Genomic DNA, 19,823 nt, shown 5'->3' on the forward strand with positions numbered 1-19,823 from the left:
CAGTCCCTCTTGGATGAGCTCGGGCCCAGCGAAGCCGGCGGCGTTTCTGGGTGTTGTTGATAAATGGCTTCGGCTTTGCATAGTAGAGTTTTAACTTGTACTTACAGATGTAGCGACCAACTGTAGTTACTGACAGTGGGTTTCTGAAGGTGATATCCTTTACACACTGATGTCGCTTTTTGATGCAGTACCGCCTGAGGGGTCGAAGGTCACGGGCATTCAGCCTTGCCGCTTACGTGCGGTGATTTCTTCAGATTTTCTGAACCTTTTGATGATATTACGGAGCGTAGATGGTGAAATCCCTAAGTTCTTTGCAATAGCTCGTTGAGAAATGTTGTTCTTAAACTGTTGGACAATTTGCTCACGCATTTGTTCGCAAAAGTGGTGACCCTCGCCCCGTTCCTTTTTTGTGAACGAATTTCATGGAAGCTGCTTTTATACCCAATCACGGCACCCAACCTGTTCCCAATTAGCCTGTTCCATCGGTGGGATGTTCCAAATAAGTGTTTGACGAGTGTTCCTCAACTTTCTCAGTCTTTTTTGACACTTGTGCCAGCTTTTTTGAAACATGTTGCAGGCATCAAATTCCAAATGAGCGAATATTTGCAAAAAAAATCAACCTTTTCCAGTTCGAACCTTAAGAATCTTGTCTTTGAAGTCTATTCCATTGAATATAAGTTGAAAAGGATTTTCAAATCATTGTATTCTGTTTTTATTTACCATTTACACAACGTGACAACTTCACTGGTTTTGAGTTTAGTAGTATCTCCTCCTTGGTACCTCGCAATAACAACTTCTGCTTGCACTTTGCCTAACTTCCCTGCACCCCGGGAGAGCGCCAGCATCGTCATTAGTCGTGGTGGCGATTTGTACAATTTCATGTCTATCCCGCACGCAGGCATTTATGGGTGCGGCTGAAATGGACGAGGAGCTGGCGGCCACGGTTGAGGACTCTCATGGAACCAATGGCAGCGTGATAAGTGAGTGGCGAAGCTTGGGTATCACGCCGTACAACGCAGCGTTATTGACATCCATCATGAAAGCAAACGTCTGCGCATCTCTCCTGCAGTGAAGGTCGACCTTGTCAAAAACAAGGTGTTCCTGGACGGGTACTATAAGGAAAGTGGGGTGGGGGGGGGCGTTCAATGTTTGAACGTCGCATTCACAGACTCAACTTTGTCTTGCAGGGCCTCTCACTGGATGGAGTGAAAGGCAAAGTACCAGCAGGGCAGCCCAGATATCCTTACTCTATGATTTTACGCAAAGTCAGTTATTCTCAATCAATCAATCAATGTTTATTTATATAGCCCTAAATCCTAAGTGTCTTAAAGGGCTGCACAAGCCAGGACATCACTACAAAGACAAGTTATTTGATGTTCAAACTCATAAACTTTATTTTTTTTTCTGCAAATAATAATTAACTTAGAATTTCATGGCTGCAACACGTGCCAAAGTAGTTGGGAAAGGGCATGTTCACCACTGTGTTACATGGCCTTTCCTTTTAACAACACTCAGTAAACGTTTGGGAACTGAGGAGACACATTTTTTAACCTTCTCAGGTGGAATTATTTCCCATTCTTGCTTGATGTACAGCTTAAGTTGTTCAACAGTCCGGGGGTCTCCGTTGTGCTATTTTAGGCTTCATAATGCGCCACACATTTTCAATGGGAGACAGGTCTGGACTACAGGCAGGCCAGTCTAGTACCCACACTCTTTTACTATGAAGCCACGTTGATGTAACACGTGGCTTGGCATTGTCTTGCTGAAATAAGCAGGGGCGTCCATGGTAACGTTGCTTGGATGGCAACATATGTTGCTCCAAAACCTGTATGTACCTTTCAGCATTAATGGCGCCTTCACAGATGTGTAAGTTACCCATGTCTTGGGCACTAATACACCCCCATACCATCACACATGCTGGCTTTTACACTTTGCGCCTATAACAATCCGGATGGTTCTTTTCCTCTTTGGTCCGGAGGACATGACGTCCACAGTTTCCAAAAACAATTTGAAATGTGGACTCGTCAGACCACAGAACACTTTTCCACTTTGTATCAGTCCATCTTAGATGAGCTCAGGCCCAGCGAAGCCGACGGCGTTTCTGGGTGTTGTTGATAAACAGTTTTCGCCTTGCATAGGAGAGTTTTAACTTTCACTTACAGATGTAGCGACCAACTGTAGTTACTGACAGTGGGTTTCTGAAGTGTTCCTGAGCTCATTTGGTGATGTCCTTTACACACTGATGTCGCTTGTTGATGCAGTACAGCCTGAGGGATCGAAGGTCACGGGCTTAACTGCTTACGTGCAGTGATTTCTCCAGATTCTCTGAACCCTTTGATGATATTACAGACCGTAGATGGTGAAATCCCTAAATTCCTTGCAATAGCTGGTTGAGAAAGGTTTTTATTAAACTGTTCAATAATTTGCTCACGCATTTGTTGACAAAGTGGTGACCCTCGCCCCATCCTTGTTTGTGAATGACTGAGCATTTCATGGAATCTACTTTTATACCCAATCATGGCACCCACCTGTTCCCAATTTGCCTGTTCACCTGTGGGATGTTCCAAATAAGTGTTTGATGAGCATTCCTCAACTTTATCAGTATTTATTGCCACTTTTCCCAACTTCTTTGTCACGTGTTGCTGGCATCAAATTCTAAAGTTAATGATTATTTGCAAAAAAAAAAAAAAATGTTTATCAGTTTGAACATCAAATATGTTGTCTTTGTAGCATATTCAACTGAATATGGGTTGAAAGGGATTTGCAAATCATTGTATTCCGTTTATATTTACATCTAACACAATTTCCCAACTCATATGGAAACGGGGTTTGTAGATGTCGTCCCACTAGCCGCGTCTTTTGGGTTTTAAGTTAAATTGTCGTAGATTGGGCTAAAACCTAAGCACTGAATTTGCACGAGTTAAAAGCAAACATTCATTAAAGTGGTGTTAATAAAGTGTATTTAGCAGTAAACTACGCCAACCCATAACAAAAGAGCAGAGGTGGGACCAAGTCATTGTTTTGCAAGTCACAAGTAAGTCTCAAGTCTTTGCCCTCAAGTCCGAGTCAAGTCCCGAGTCAAGACAGGCAAGCCCCGAGTCAAGTCCAAAGTCAACACTGGAAAGTCTCAAGTCAAGTCCTAAGTCCTGCATTTTGAGTTTCGAGTCCTTTCAAGTCCTTTTAACCACAGACTAATATATTAACACAGATTGTGTATGCTTTTCAAACGCTGTATTTATTTATTAAAACAAGTGCATTTTAAATTGCAGGAAAGAAAATTGTGCTGACATTGCACTTTATAATAGCACTATTAACCAGTCATTTTAAACATTAACTCATTCCTTTACAGAACAAACACATTGAAAAATAAAGTGCAAATGTACTTATTTGTACAAAAGTGTTAACATTGAAAAAACATGACATATATGTGAACATAACAAAAAAGTTGTACTTTTTATATGTCAGGGTCCTATGCTGCATTGCATTTGCAAAAGACCAAATTAGCCAAGAGTCTGTCAGTCATTTGTGCACGATGGGGGCGTAGTATGATGCCACCATGGCTGAAAACTCGCTCCACTGGAGCACTGGAGGCAGGCACTGCGAGGACTCTCATGGCCACTCGGAACAGTGAAGGAAGAGTCTTCATGTTCAATGCCCAGAACAAAAGGGGGGAGAGAGTTGTTTTGGGTTGGTGCACTACTTGTAAGTGTATCTTGTGTTTTTTATGTTGATTTAATTAAAAAAAGAAAAAAAAAATTTATTTCTTGTGCGGCCCGATACCAATCGATCCACGGACCAGTACCGGGCCGTGGCCCGGTGGTTGGGGACCACTGAGGTAAACAACCAACAGTATGTCAGAAAGCTAGCTAAAACGGTACACATATTCATAATATAGTATACATTTTAACTGACCTTTATTTTACTATTTTTGTCTTTTTTTAGGTGGCTAAAATACGCGGTGCTGCTGACCGCCGTCTAACGTTACGTGTGATATATTGACTAACGTAACCCTGCTTAAAAAAAATCACTGAACAAAAAGTATGAATAAGGTAGTGAACTGCAACAGATTCCCGTGTTTGCAATAACGTTATAACGTTAGCAGTGAGTTTACAGCCTCACTGATTTAACTACACAGCAAATAAAAGTCACGTTACTTAGCCAATAAACGTTATCTTACATTCAAAACTTACCGTTCTTTGTGCAACTTCAAATGCCGGACGAAGTTGGAAGTTGTTGCCTCTCCATCAGTAATTTTCGAACCGCATGTGTTGCATACTGCAAACCGTTTTGTGTTGACCACCTCGTAATTTTTATACCCAAACAAAATTATTTTAGGTATCATTATGTCTTCTTCGTTGGTTGTCCTTCAATTTGATTGGATGAATGCTGTGTGATGAAAACAAAGTAGATCTAATTTGATTGGCTGTTGTACTGAGACCACACCAGCTGACACACGCAACGCTGATAGACAAGTACACAATGAAAAATACGGAGCGCTCCCGAATAACTTTTTCATCTTTGGGTTTTGGGGAAAGTAGCAAGTCATGTCAAGTCATGTCAATTCAAAAGGCTCAAGTCCAAGTGAAGTCACAAGTCATTGATGTTAAAGTCTAAGTCGAGTTGCAAGTCTTTTTACATTTTGTCAAGTCGAGTCTAAAGTCATCAAATTCATGACTCGAGTCTGACTCGAGTCCAAGTCATGTGACTCGAGTCCACACCTCTGCAAAAGAGTTGGCTCAATGCTAGCATTCCAACATTAGAGTGCGCCGCAACTAACCTTGGCTCTCCCAGCCTCCAGTTTCCTCTGGCGTTTATCTTCATCCATCCCTCAGTTAGGACGAAACTAATACAAAGACAGATGCCCTGCATCGGCTGGGGGAAAAAACACGAAACTTGTTCTCCCCAAACATAGTTATCTTGCGTAAATCTATAAAACTTGGCCGAGACTAAAACAAGTGTCAAACGGGATATTCAATATAATTATTATTATTATTAATATTCTGCGTTGTGTAGTTTTTTAAATAAAAGACACTTCATCTTGCCGTCATTTCACCATTTATTGATGACCTGTGTTGGAAACATGAAACACACACACACAGGTCACTAGCTTTCTGGCGGACTGATATCTGCTCCTTCCACTCAAAAGTCCGAAGGAAGAGGAAGTAACAAACATTCATTCATATAAAAATAATATTAATTTAAATTACATTAACAAAAAGGTTTTATCACAAAATAACAATAATGCACAAATCCACATACCTGTGTTGGAAACACAAAACACACACACACAGGTCTCTAGCTTTCTGGCGGACTGATATCGGCTCCTTCCACTCAAAAGTCCGAAGGAAGAGGAAGTAACAAACATTCATTCATATAAAAATAATATTAATTTAAATTACATTAACAAAAACGTTTTATCACAAAATAACAATAATGCACAAATCCACATACCTGTGTTGGAAACACGAACACACACACACAGGTCTCTAGCTTTCTGGCGGACTGATATCTGCTCCTTCCACTCAAAAGTCCGAAATAAGAGGAAGTAACAAACATTAATTCATATAAAAATAATAATCATTTAAATTACATTAATAAAAACGTTTTATCACAAAATAACAATAATGCACAAATCCACATACCTGTGTTGGAAACACGAACACACACACACACATAGGTATCTAGCTTACTGGCGGACTGATATCTGCTCCTTTCACTCAAAAGTCCGAAATAAGAGGAAGTAACAAACATTCATTCATATAAAAATAATAATAATTTAAATTACATTAACAAAAACGTTTTATCACAAAATAATAATGCACAAATCCGCATACCTGTGTTGGAAACACGAACACACACACACACAGGTCACTAGCTTTCTGGCGGACTGATATCTGCGACCAAACAATTCACACAGTCGACGTCCTACTTCTAAATAAACGACATTGTGCGGGAAAATTACTTAAAACATCACATCACTTATACCCACAACATTATTGGGTTGACTTTTAAAGTATCTAGGGACAATATGAAGAAACACGTAGCAGTGAAGAACTATTACCTTCCACTCACAAGTCCGAAGGAAGAGGTAAAATAAACAGCAGACACTTCCCGCACCGGACATCCGGTTCTTCATAAAATTAAAGCGATACTTCAAAATAAAATATAACACCCTGTCTAATTCATAATATAGCGCAACAACACCACACTATTACATCATCACATTTTTATTTGTTTACGATATTCCTCCTTAACTGTTTTTTTATCATTATTTTTTTACATTAATTCTCTACTATTATCAATGCAAATATGTCTGTCCGTGTTTACTGTTTGTGGAGCCACCTGGTGAGTATTTCTCCACCGCATGTTCCTCAAACACCATCCCTTCACAAGTGCTCTCCATCGGCCAGGGTACGACTTGAGAGAACGGATGTCTTATACAGCCTGCATAGAACCACTGGCCGAAGCTGTAGGGTCCCAAAAGGTACCGATCACATTGAACGTGCACGTCACCACACGCCAAATACTGAGAATGGCTTTTTTTTTGCTTCCCTCAGACCTTCATGTTTGAAAAAGTGGAAGACATTACGGAGGAACAGTTTGCAAAGGCTTTCGCTGAATAATTAATCGCAGTTCATTATTTCTGTCCATTTGACTGCCATTGATTGGATGGATCCCAGATTAAAGATGTCTGCTACTCTGAAACCAAAGGACGTGTTGTTGTTTGTGGAAAGCCATGATTGTTTTGTTTTTCTGCAATTGCATGTTATTTTAGGGTTTGTTTTGCGTGTGGAGCAGACTAGGGTCGTACGGTATACCGGTACTCGTATAGTATCGCGGTACGAATGAATAAAAAACTATATATATTATCCGCATGGCTCGTTTTACCGCCGGGTCAAACTCGTCACGTCACGAGTGACACTTCACCTTTCACGGCATCATTTTCCAAAATGGAGGAGGCTCATTTCAATAATTTAAAATCGCATAAAGGGAAGAAGATAAAGAGCTATTCAGTAGGATTTAAAGTCCAAGCTATTGAATATGCTAAAAGAACAGTAAGGAGGGAACTGCTCAGTTTATTACCTTCTAAACACATTTGTCAGTCTCATCTCGTGGCCAATACTACTGCAGTATTGTTATTTACATGCTTGAAATGCTTAATTTATATAAAAAAAAAAAAAAAAGGTAAAATACGCTTTAAATAAACAATATCAATATTGTGTTATTATATAATTGCAATTATTATTATTATTATTAATATTGTGTTAGTTTGTAGTGGTGGAGACATACTTGCCAACCTTGAGACCTCCGATTTCGGGAGGTGGGGGGCGTGGTCGGGGGCGTGGTTGGGGGCGTGGCTAAGAGGGGAGGAGTATATTTACAGCTAGAATTCACCAAGTCAAGTATTTCATATATATATATATATATATATATATATATATATATATATATATATATATATATAGTATATATAAGAAATACTTGACTTGCAGTGAATTCTAGCTATATATATATATTTATTTTATTATATATATATATATATATATATATATATATATATATATATATATATATATATATATATATATATATATATATATATATATACACAGCATATATAAGAAATACTTGACTTGCAGTGAATTCTAGCTATATATATATATTTATTTTATTATATATATATATATATATATATATATATATATATATATATATATATATATATATATATATAGTATATATAAGAAATACTTGACTTGCAGTGAATTCTAGCTATATATATATATTTATTTTATTATATATATATATATATATATATATATATATATATATATATATATATATATATATATATATACACAGCATATATAAGAAATACTTGACTTGCAGTGAATTCTAGCTATATATATATATTTATTTTATTATATATATATATATATATATATATATATATATATATATATATATATATATATATATATACATATATATATATATATATATATATATATATATATGTCTTAATAAGGTTATCCAAAAAATAGTGCTCGATACCGTAGTAGAGCGCAATATATGTATGTGTGGGAAAAAAAATCACAAGACTACTTCATCTCTACAGGCCTGTTTCATGAGGGGTTCCCTCATCCTGATGATTGAGGGAACCCCTCATGAAACAGGCCTGTAGAGATGAAGTAGTCTTGTGATTTTTTTTCCCACACATACATATATATATATATATATATATAAATAAAAGAAATACTTGAATTTCAGTGTTCATTTATGTACACATACACACACACATAACACTCATCTACTCATTGTTGAGTTAAGGGTTGAATTGTCCATCCTTGTTCTATTCTCTGTCACTATTTTTCTAACCATGCCGAACACCCTCTCTGATGATGCATTGCTGTGTGGCACGCACATAGTGCTTTCATCAAATGCACTAGAGTCTGGAATCTTCCATCTCTCCTTGGCATGGCCCAAAACCGGTCAATCCTTGCTTCCTGAGGAAGATCTTCACTGCCAAGCACTTGGTAGTCCACTACTTCTTCCCGGAGGCTATCCAGGTCCAATCGCAGCTGCGGCTTGGAACTTACAAGCGTATTTCTTCATCTTACTCGTCGTCGGCGTCGCCATGGCTGTATCTTCCTCGTTCTTCTGCTTCGTCTCCTTGTTGTGTGCACAGTTGTGCACTGCACTCTCTAAAAGCCGTAGATGTTATTGTCACATATGCATGTACAGTAGATGGCAGTATTGTCCTGTTTAAGAGTGTCACAACATTGCTGTTTACGGCAGACAAACTGCTTTACGGTAGACGAAAACGTGACTGCTGTTGTTGTGTGTTGTTGCCGCGCTGGGAGGACGTTAATGAAACTGCCTAACAATAAACCCACATAAGAAACCAAGACCTCGCCCTCAATCATTCTACAGTTATAACGTGATTGGGCAGGCTGGCTGTTTATATTGTGGGAAAGTGGACGTGAAAACAGGCTCACTCAGGTCCGCATGGAGCTGGAGGGGGCGTGGCCTCCAGCTCTGCCTGAATTTGGGGATATTTTCGTGAGAAAATTTGTCCCGGGAGGTTTTCGGGAGAGGCGCTGAATTTCGGGAGTCTACCGGAAAATCCGGGAGGGTTGGCAAGTATGGGTGGAGAGCTGACTTTTTGTTGTTGGAGTTGCGTCTTTCAAAGCGCTTTATTTTGAAAAAATGTTTTATTAATATAGCTGCGTGTGTCAAATATGAGTCATTATATGACTTCCCCGCCTCATGGTGGTAGAGGGCGCTAGTGATCCCAGGGATCATTCTTGCGACTACTCGGCTGCAGAAGAAGTGACAACAACAGTTTTCTAAACTGGACTTTCAATCGAAGCAGGAGGTAATAATTAAAGGAAGATCTCCATCGAGACAGAGAGACTTTTAAAACTGAAGAAAGGTAAGGAAGACTTCTATAAACAAGTTATTGATGCTTTTGTTCAGAAGGAGCGGCGCATGGACTTCATTTATAAGTAAAGGTTAGACCATAATAACGTTTTTTTTTATTAAATGTGCTTTTCATGATGGTATCCTTACATCACACTCAAATTTACATCACACTAAATTAACCGCATGCGCCGGAGTGAGAAGAGGTTTTAAATTAATTAGCGCATGCTTAAATTTACCGTATGCCTTTGGTAAGCGCCGGAGTGAGAAGAGGTTTTAAATTAATTACCGCCCTTTTTTAAAGCACAGGTGTCAAACTCAAGGCCCGGGGGGTCAAATCTGGCCCGCCACATTATTTGATGTGGCCGGCGAAAGCCTGGAAATAATATGCGTTAATAAAATGCTTCAAAGCACCTACTCAGTGGCCTAGTGGTTAGAGTGTCCGCCCTGAGATGGGTAGGTTGTGAGTTCAAACCCCGGCCGAGTCATACCAAAGACTATAAAAATGGGAGCCATTACCTCCCTGCTTGGCACTCAGCATCAAGGGTTGGAATTGGGGGTTAAATCACCAAAAATGATTCCCGGGCGCGGCACCGCTGCTGCCCACTGCTCCCCTCACCTCCCAGGGGGTGAACAAGGGTGATGGGTCAAATGCAGAGGACAAATTTCACCACACCTAGTGTGTGTGTGACAATCATTGGTACTTTAACCTTAACTTCATCTTTTCTTACTAAATATATTTGTTCTTTCCCTTTTTGACATTAAAAATCATGTGCCGCATGCAATTGCATATCTTTTAAAATTCAACATTATCAAAATCAAAATATTATATTACCATGTATTCCAAAAAATGTTTTTTTTTGTTAAAATAAAGATAAATACTGTAATTAAATATCTGCTTGACTTATGATTTCAAAACAAACTATCAGTCAACTTGTACACTGTAATATTGACAAAATATTTTACGTTTTTTTACTATAAAACACACTTTGGTACTTTTTTTTCCATATACAGTAAGACACTAAAACAATAAAAAACACAAAAAAACAACAACATTAAAACAACAAGATTTTACGGTAAAAAAAAAAAAAAAAGACAGCTCTGTTGCTTGAATTTTTCCGCTACAAACAGTGGTATTGTTTCTCCATTCCATTCCATTTATACCATTTTTTTATATGCTGTAAAAAAAACACTGCTTTTACTGTAAAATTCTGGCGACTGAGTTGCCAGTTTTTTAAGTAAAATTGAAATATTGTTTTTGCAGCTTATGTAAAAAAATATATTGTTAATGTATATATATATATATATATATATATATATATATATATATATATATATTTATTATATTATATTATATATATATATATATATATATATATATATATATATATATATATATATATATATATATATATATATATATATATATATATAATATATTTATTATATATTTTTAAAGTAAAATATAAATATTGCTTTTGCAGCTTATGTAAAAAAATATTGTTAATGTATTATATATATATATACAATATATTTATTATATTATATATATACATATACATATATATATATATATATATATAATATATTTATTATATATTTTTTAAAGTAAAATATAAATATTGTTTTTGCAGCTTATGTAAAAAAAATATTGTTATTGTATTGTATTATATATATATATATATATATATATATATATATATATATATATATATATATACATATACATATATATATATATATATATATATATATATATATATATATATATATATATATATATATATATATATATATATATATATATATATATATATATACGTATATTCATATATTATTCATTGTTAAAATCGGCCCTCTGAGGGCAACCATAACTGCGAAGTGGCCCTCAACGAAAACCAGTTTGACGCCCCTGTTTTAAAGGATGCATTTTTATATTATACAAATATGTTCAACTGTTTATCGTTCTTTATAGTATTTTGTTTATACTGCAGTTAACTTGTAATTAAACACAATTTTTTTTTATTTATTTATTTAGTGTACGTTTAGATAGATAATTTTCAGGTTTTTAATACTAAACTTGTATTTGCAAGGCAAGGCCTGTTTAGTTATAGAGTACAGTTTGCACACAAGGCATTTCAAAGTGCTTTACATGCAAAAATATAAATAAAATAATCATAAAAATAAGCAGAATTCAAATTAAATCATTAAATATAATCAACATAAAACCATCATCATTTCATTTAAAACCTAAAAAGTGTAGATAAAATACTTTCAGTTGTCAGTATGCGCAATTCAATAAAAGTGTTTTCAGCCTCTCACGTCTTCTGGAAGACTATTCCACCTTTTAAAAACTAAAATGCTGCCTCAACATGATTGGTCCTGACTCTGGGCACCAGCAGGAGACCGCTCCCTGGCGTTCCTAGAGCTCGGGATGGTTCATGTGGTTCTAACATGTCAGAGATGTACTTTGGCACAAGACTTCAGAGGTGTTTTAAAGTCTATTCTCTGAGCAACATGAAGCCAGTGCGGTGGCCTAAGTGCTAGACTAATATGGTCGTATTTCCTGGTTCTAATCAGGACTCGAGCAGCAGGAGTCTGGATGTACATTCCGCTGCTTTACAGCTCATTTAGAGAGCCCAGAGAGAAGGCCATAGTCTAACCTGCTGGAGACAAAGACATGGACTAGTCTTTTTAAATTCATGTTATTTTCCGATACCTCTATAACTGATAACGGTAGTTCAGTCGGGATAAGCTCATTTCAAAATTAGATTTACAGCCCCGAAATCTTGTTATTGTTTTCATTTCAATGTCCCGCCCTATACCGTTTGACCAATTCAAAAGTCAGTGAGTGAGTCGCATCCATCTTTGTCCGGCTACTGCCACTGGTAGAGTTACTAAACATGTCAGACCTTAGTAAACCTAAAAGGCCTTGTTATGATTCTCAACAAAGCCGGGATGTGATCCATATTACTTGAAAGATGGAGAAGATTGAAGGCGGAGAACATTTTTTCATCTGATAGCAAACTTGCTAATTTCCTCCTTTATAGGTAAGTAAGGGATTTACGTTTTCTTATTACTTGTAATAAATGGAAATGGTTATTTGATATATAAACTATATTTTCCAATACAGTCTACGGTCTTGTCTAACAAAGCTAGGATAGGATAGGATAGGACTTTATTGTCATTGCACAAGTACAACGAAACTATGTTTACAGCACAAACCCGTTCAAGATTAGACAAACAGGGTGAGTTTTTCCTTGCCCTTATGTGGGCTCTGTACCGAGGATGTCGTCGTGGCTTGTGCAGCCCTTTGAGACACTTGTGATTTAGGGCTATATAAATAAACATTGATTGGTATAAACATTGAGTGTACAGGGTTACAGAACAGGAACGCTGATGGGTTGCCTAAGGCGCCCCGTAAAAGATGAGAAAAAGGTAAAACGCTGGGGAAGAAGATGAGTAAAAAAAATACAATCTAGACTGGGCTCCTAAGGGGGCCTAGTCTGGAGTGGGAAAAAAAAACCTCCATGCCATGCACACATAAACATGTTACATATAATCACGACAACTCGCAACAGAGGGGCTGGGAGTTGGGGCCCTGGAGGTCGACTGCTGCTATGAAGTGCTGCCAGCCATCCATCACCCCGAGGGGAATCAAGCGGCGGTGAAGGCGTGAGGTGGGGGAGGGTGTGTGTGTGTATATGCCCATTGTCTTGGGTGTGTTGATATAGTGTTCATAGGCCTGGGGCCGTTCTGCATGCAAGCAAAAGTTCGACTCCAGGTGTCGTTGAGGAGGGAGGGAGGTCAAAAGCGAGGTGTCATCGGGGATGTTTTCAGAACAGCCTGTTCCTGTTGTTTACAGCGTCAAGGCCATTCGAGGGAGTCAAATCGTAGATTAGGATGTTTGTTTTTCCGCGAGCAGACATTACAATGGCTTGTCTGTTCGATTTGTCCATGTTGGCCCTCATATTCCATTTTTTTTTTCAGCAAGCTTCTCCATGATGTGATCCATCTTGCCATGCACACATAAACATGTTACATATAATCACGACAACTCGCAACAGAGTGGCGGGGAGTTGGGGCCCTGGAGGTCGACTGCTGCTATGAAGTGCTGCCAGCCATCCATACCAGACTGTGATCCCACAGCTAGTATGTTCGTGCAACGGATGCTTAGTGTGATGGTGCATAGCTCCTAGTGTAATGCTTAGTATGCTAGCCTGGTCAATGACACATCGACATATAGGCTAACGGGGGAAATGTATGCCCAGAAGTCCCTTGAGGTCACATGATTGCAACTATTGTCTTTAGACATTTTAATCACTTGAGCTTCTTTGTCATTTTACTTTTATGGTATTTATCATGATTTTAGCATTGATCTTCATATTCAAAACATATTTTTGTATTTATTAGATTTTTTTTTAGTAACATAATAAAGATATTCTAGCAAAAATATAAGATAATTTGATCTTTTTTTTTTCTTTAAGTTAGATTTTTCTTGATGCTGAATATTCTATTTTGAACAGTATGTTCATAAAAACATAATGCTAATGTTTTTCTTAATCATATTTATGACCTTTTATTCTTCTTATGCTTACTAGTGCTTACTACTTACACAAGTGAATAATGCATAACATAATGAATATCAGAAATATTAAAAACTACAAAAATGTTACACTAATAGGCATTAATATTGATTAATACATAATAAAAATAATACATTAATAAATAATTATACATTTTAGTCATGCACTTTGGCAATAAATGAAGGTAATCATCTCATGAAAATAATCTTCCACATAATATTGAATAGAAAATTTGTTTTAAAATTAGAGTTGGGGTTTCTAGGCAACAGGCTTCCAGATATCGTTGTGTACTAAATGTGTTAAACTGTAGTGATAGAATAAGCAGCAACAGCTGAACAATACAGCAAAATGATATCATGTAACAACAAAAATATGTGTTGATAATCATAACCAATAACAAAATAACTATATGCATATATTTTTTGCATGCTTTCAAAAAAAAAATACATGCATCATAGTTAATTATGCAAATGTTAGCTCATGCCCGCAAGATGTTTCAAAAAAGATGGCACGAGTGGCAAAAAAGACTGAGAAAGTTGAGGAACGCTCATCAAACACTTATTTGGAACATCCCACAGGTGAACAGGCAAATTGGGAACAGGTGGGTGCCATGATTGGGTATAAAAGCAGCTTCCATGAAATGCTCAGTCATTCACAAACAAGGACGGGGCGAGGGTCACCACTTTGTCAACAAATGCGTGAACAAATTGTCCAACAGTTTCAGAACAACATTTCTCAACCAGCTATTGCAAGGAATTTAGGGATTTCACCATCTACGGTCTGTAATATCATCAAAAGGTTGAGAGAATCTGGAGAAATCACTGCACGTAAGCGATGATATTACAGACCTTGGATCCCTCAGGCGGTACTGCATCAAAAAGTGACATCAGTGTGTAAAGGATATCACCACATGGGCTCAGGAACACTTCAGAAAACCACTGTCAGTATCTACAGTTGGTCGCTACATCTGTAAGTGCAAGTTAAAACTCTATTATGCAAAGCGAAAGCCATTTATCAACAACACCCAGAAACGCCGCCGGCTTCGCTGGGCCCGAGCTCATCTAAGATGGACTGATGCAAAGTTGAAAAGTGTTCTGTGGTCTGACGAGTCCACATTTAAAATGGATTTTGGAAACTGTGGACGTCCTGTCCTCCGGACCACAGAGGAAAAGAACCATGCAGATTGTTATAGGCGCAAAGTGTAAAAGCCAGCATGTGTGATGGTATGGGGGTGTATTAGTGCCCAAGACATGGGTAACTTACACATCTGTGAAGGTGCCATTAATGCTGAAAGGTACATACAGGTTTTGGAGCAACATATGTTGCCATCCAAGCAACGTTACCATGGACGCCCCTGCTTATTTCAGCAAGACAATGCCAAGCCACGTGTTACATCAACGTGGCTTCATAGTAAAAGAGTGCGGGTACTAGACTGGCCTTATGAAGCCTAAACTAGCACAACGGAGACCCCTGGACTGTTGAACAACTTAAGCTGTACATCAAGCAAGAATGGGAAAGAATTCCACCTGGAGAAATCACTGCACGTAAGAGGTGATATTACGGACCTTCGATCCCTGCATCAAAAAAACGACATCAGCGTGTAAAGGATATCACCACATGGGCTCAGGAACACTTCAGAAAACCACTGTCAGTAACTACAGTTGGTCGCTACATCTGTAAGTGCAAGTTAAAACTCTATTATGCAAAGCGAAAGCCATTTATCCACAACACCCAGAAACACCGCCGGCTTCGCTGGGCCCGAGCTCATCTAAGATGGACTGATGCAAAGTTGAAAAGTGTTCTGTGGTCTGATGAGTCCACATTTAAAATGGATTTTGGAAACTGTGGACGTCCTGTCCTCCGGACCAAAGAGGAAAAGAACCATCCGGATTGTTATAGGCGCAAAGTTGAAAAGCCAGAATCTGTGATGGTATGGGGGTGTATTAGTGCCCAAGACATGGGTAACTTACACATCTGTGAAGGCACCATTAATGCTGAAAGATACATACAGGTTTCGGAGCAACATATGTTGCCATCCAAGCAACGTTACCATGGACGCCCCTGCTTATTTCAGCAAGACAATGCCACGCCACGTGTTACATCAACGTGGCTTCATAGTAAAAGAGTGCGGGTACTAGACTGGCCTGCCTGTAGTCCAGACCTGTCTCCCATTGAAAATGAAGCCTAAAATAGCACAACGGAGACCCCCGGACTGTTGAACAACTTAAGCTGTACATCAAGCAAGAATAGGAAATAATTCCACCTGGAGAAATCACTGCACGTAAGAGGTGATATTACGGACCTTCGATCCCTGCATCAAAAAAACGACATCCGTGTAAAGGATATCACCACATGGGCTCAGAAAACCACTGTCAGTAGCTACAGTTCGTCGCTACATCTGTAAGTGCAAGTTAAAACTCTACTATGCAAAGCCAAAGTCATTTATCAACAACACCCAGAAACGCCGCCGACTTCGCCGGGCCAAAAATTGGCCTCCTCAGTTCCCAAGCGTTTACTGAGTGTTGTTAAAAGGAAAGGCCATGGTAAAAAATGCCCCTGTGACAACTTTTTTGCAATGTGTTGCTGCCATTAAATTCTAAGTTAATGATTATTTGAACATTAAATATCTTGTCTTTGCAGTCTATTCAATTAAATATACAGTAAGTTGAAAAGGATTTGTAAATCATTCTGTTCTGTTTTTATTTACCATTTGCACAAGGTGACAACTTCACTAGTTTTGGGGTTTTGTATAATAATACGCTGACTGCTTGCCAAATATTTGCACATTTTCCCTGCGCAGTTTTTTTTTTTTTTTTAAAGCACCTGGGAAGTTTTGTTTGCTGTCTGCCGTCGCTTATTATTACCAAAAAAAATCTCCCAATTGTCAGTCAAATGAATGCACACTTCACACTAACGACACGTTCTGCCAGCCCAACGACATTAGGCGTCATTTCCACGTAATCGAGGATCCACTCTGAAGACACTCAAAGGCGCTTACCTCGTTCACGGCGAGCCGGTGTCCTAAATGTGAACGAATACCTTTTTTTTTTTTTTTTTTTTTTTTTTTTTTTTGCAGCACATGGACCAAACCGGTGCTGCCAGCAATTTTTTGGGGAAAAAAAGCTCAAGTGGCCTACATTCAAGTGGGCCTCATTAAGGAGGACAGCGAGGGGAAGTTTTGAAGGGAGAATATTTAACGAGCAACTATTTATGTTGAGGATACGCAAAGAGGAGACAGGCCGGGTACCTCGGTTGCCATGGTTACCGCCGACCAAAGTACGTGTTAGTTCCAAACAACGCGACGTGGTTTGGTCTTTAAAGTCAGCTGGCTTATGTGACCCCCCCACGCCCCCTCTCGCAAGCCCCTCCCCCAGCGGACCAATTAGCAGCCACAGTGTCCTGCCTCATTTGCATGCGCTAATAGCGGCCGCCGACTGTTTGAGTGCTAATTAAAGTTGACGTGGGACAAGACGTTTAAAACGTGCCATGTGAAAATAAATAGACCTTTAAACGAGGGGTGTTAAAGTTAGTGCGATAATGCATGCGATCGATCGCAAAAAAATGTCGCGTTAATCATGTAGGAACGCGGATTAATCAGGTAATTTACCGTATTTTTCAGACTATAAAATCCTTTCATTTACTCAAAACTCGACAGCGCGCCTCATAAGCCGGTGCGCCTAATATACGGAATCATTTTGGCTGTGCTTACCGACCTCGGAGCTATTTGATTTGGTACATGTTGTAATGATGAGTGTGACCAGTAGATGGCAGTCACACATAAGAGATACGTGTAGACTGCAATATGATGGCAGTCGCACATAAGAGATACGTGTAGATTGCAATATGATGGCAGTCGCACATAACAGATACGTATTGACCTCAATATGATGGCAGTCGCACATAAGAGATACGTGTAGACTGCAATATGATGGCAGTCGCACATAAGAGATACGTATAGACTGCAATATGATGGCAGTCACACATAAGACATATATGTAGACTGCAATAAGATGGCAGTCGCACAAAAGAGATACGTATAGACTGCAATATGATGGCAGTCACACATAAGAGATACGTGTAGACTGCAATAACACTCAAGTAAACAACACCAAAATGTTTTGTGTAGACTGCAATATGATTGCAGTCACACATAAGAGATACGTATAGACTGCAATATGATGGCAGTCACACATAAGAGATACGTGTAGATTGCAATATGATGGTAGTCGCACATAACAGATACGTATTGACCTCAATATGATGGCAGTCGCACATAAGAGATACGTGTAGACTGCAATATGATGGCAGTCGCACATAAGAGATACGTATAGACTGCAATATGATGGCAGTCACACATAAGACATATATGTAGACTGCAATAAGATGGCAGTCGCACAAAAGAGATACGTATAGACTGCAATATGATGGCAGTCACACATAAGAGATACGTGTAGACTGCAATAACACTCAAGTAAACAACACCAAAATGTTTTGTGTAGACTGCAATATGATGGCAGTCACACATAAGAGATACGTATAGACTGCAATATGATGGCAGTCACACATAAGAGATACGTGTAGACTGCAATAAGATGGCAGTCGCACAAAAGAGATACGTATAGACTGCAATATGATGGCAGTCACACATAAGAGATACGTGTAGACTGCAATAACACTCAAGTAAACAACACCAAAATGTTTTGTGTAGACTGCAATATGATGGCAGTCACACATAAGAGATATGTATAGACTGCAATATGATGGCAGTCACACATAAGAGATACGTGTAGACTGCAATATGATGGCAGTCACACATAAGAGATACGTGTACACTGCAATATAATGGCAGTCGCACATAAGAGATACGTATAAACTGCAATATGATGGCAGTCACACATAAGAGATACGTATAGACCGCAATATAATGGCAGTTCACATAAAAGATATGTAGAGAGTGCATTATGATGGCAGTCACACATAAGAGATACGTATAGACTGCAATATGCTGGCAGTCGCACATAAGAGATATGTGTAGACTGCAATATGATGACAGTCGCACATAAGAGATACGTGTTGACTGCAATATGATGGCAGTCGCACATAAGAGATACGTGTAGACTGCAATATGATGGCAGTCGCACATAAGAGATCCGTGTAGACTGCAATATGATGGCAGTCACACATAAGAGATACGTATAGACCTCAATATGATGGCAGTCGCACATAAGAGATATGTGTAGACTGCAATATGATGGCAGTCGCACATAAGAGATACGTATAGACTGCAATATGATGGCAGTCGCACATAAGAGATCCGTATGGACTGCAATATAATAGCAGTCGCACATAAGAGATATGTGTAGACTGCAATAAGACTCAAGTAAACAACACCAAAATATTACGTGTAGACTGCAATATGATGGCAGTCACACATAAGAGATACAAGTAGACTGCGATATGATGGCAGTCGCACTTAAGAGATACGTAAAGACTGCAATATGATGGCAGTCACACATAACAGATACGTGTAGACTGCAATAAGACTCAAGTAAACAACACCAAAATGTTAAGTGTAGACTGCAATATGATGGCAGTCGCACATAAGAGATATATGTGGACTGCAATATGATGGCAGTCACACATAAGAGATATGTGTAGACTGCAATATGATGGCAGTCACACATAACAGATACGTGTAGACTGCCATATATTGGCAGTCGCACATAAGAGATACGTATAGACTGCAATATGATGGCAGTCACACATAAGAGATATGTGTAGACTGCCATATAATGGCAGTCGCACATAAGAGAT

At 38.5% G+C, this 19,823-nt stretch overlaps 1 protein-coding gene across 1 annotated transcript; it reads left to right on the forward strand.

Annotated features, from left to right (window-relative positions):
- The first annotated feature begins 903 nt into the window (after positions 1–903).
- LOC133614423 (glia maturation factor-like) lies at positions 904–6,694 on the forward strand. The gene is made up of 6 exons (XM_061972367.1): positions 904–980; positions 1,070–1,117; positions 1,186–1,237; positions 6,281–6,345; positions 6,411–6,484; positions 6,558–6,694. The coding sequence occupies exons 1-6, from the start codon at positions 905–907 to the stop codon at positions 6,621–6,623; spliced, it is 381 nt and encodes a 126-aa protein (XP_061828351.1). The 5' UTR covers position 904; the 3' UTR covers positions 6,624–6,694.
- Positions 6,695–19,823: the final 13,129 nt, after the last annotated feature.

Source organism: Nerophis lumbriciformis, linkage group LG01 (genome assembly GCF_033978685.3).
Source record: "Nerophis lumbriciformis linkage group LG01, RoL_Nlum_v2.1, whole genome shotgun sequence".
NCBI lineage: Eukaryota > Metazoa > Chordata > Actinopteri > Syngnathiformes > Syngnathidae > Nerophis > Nerophis lumbriciformis.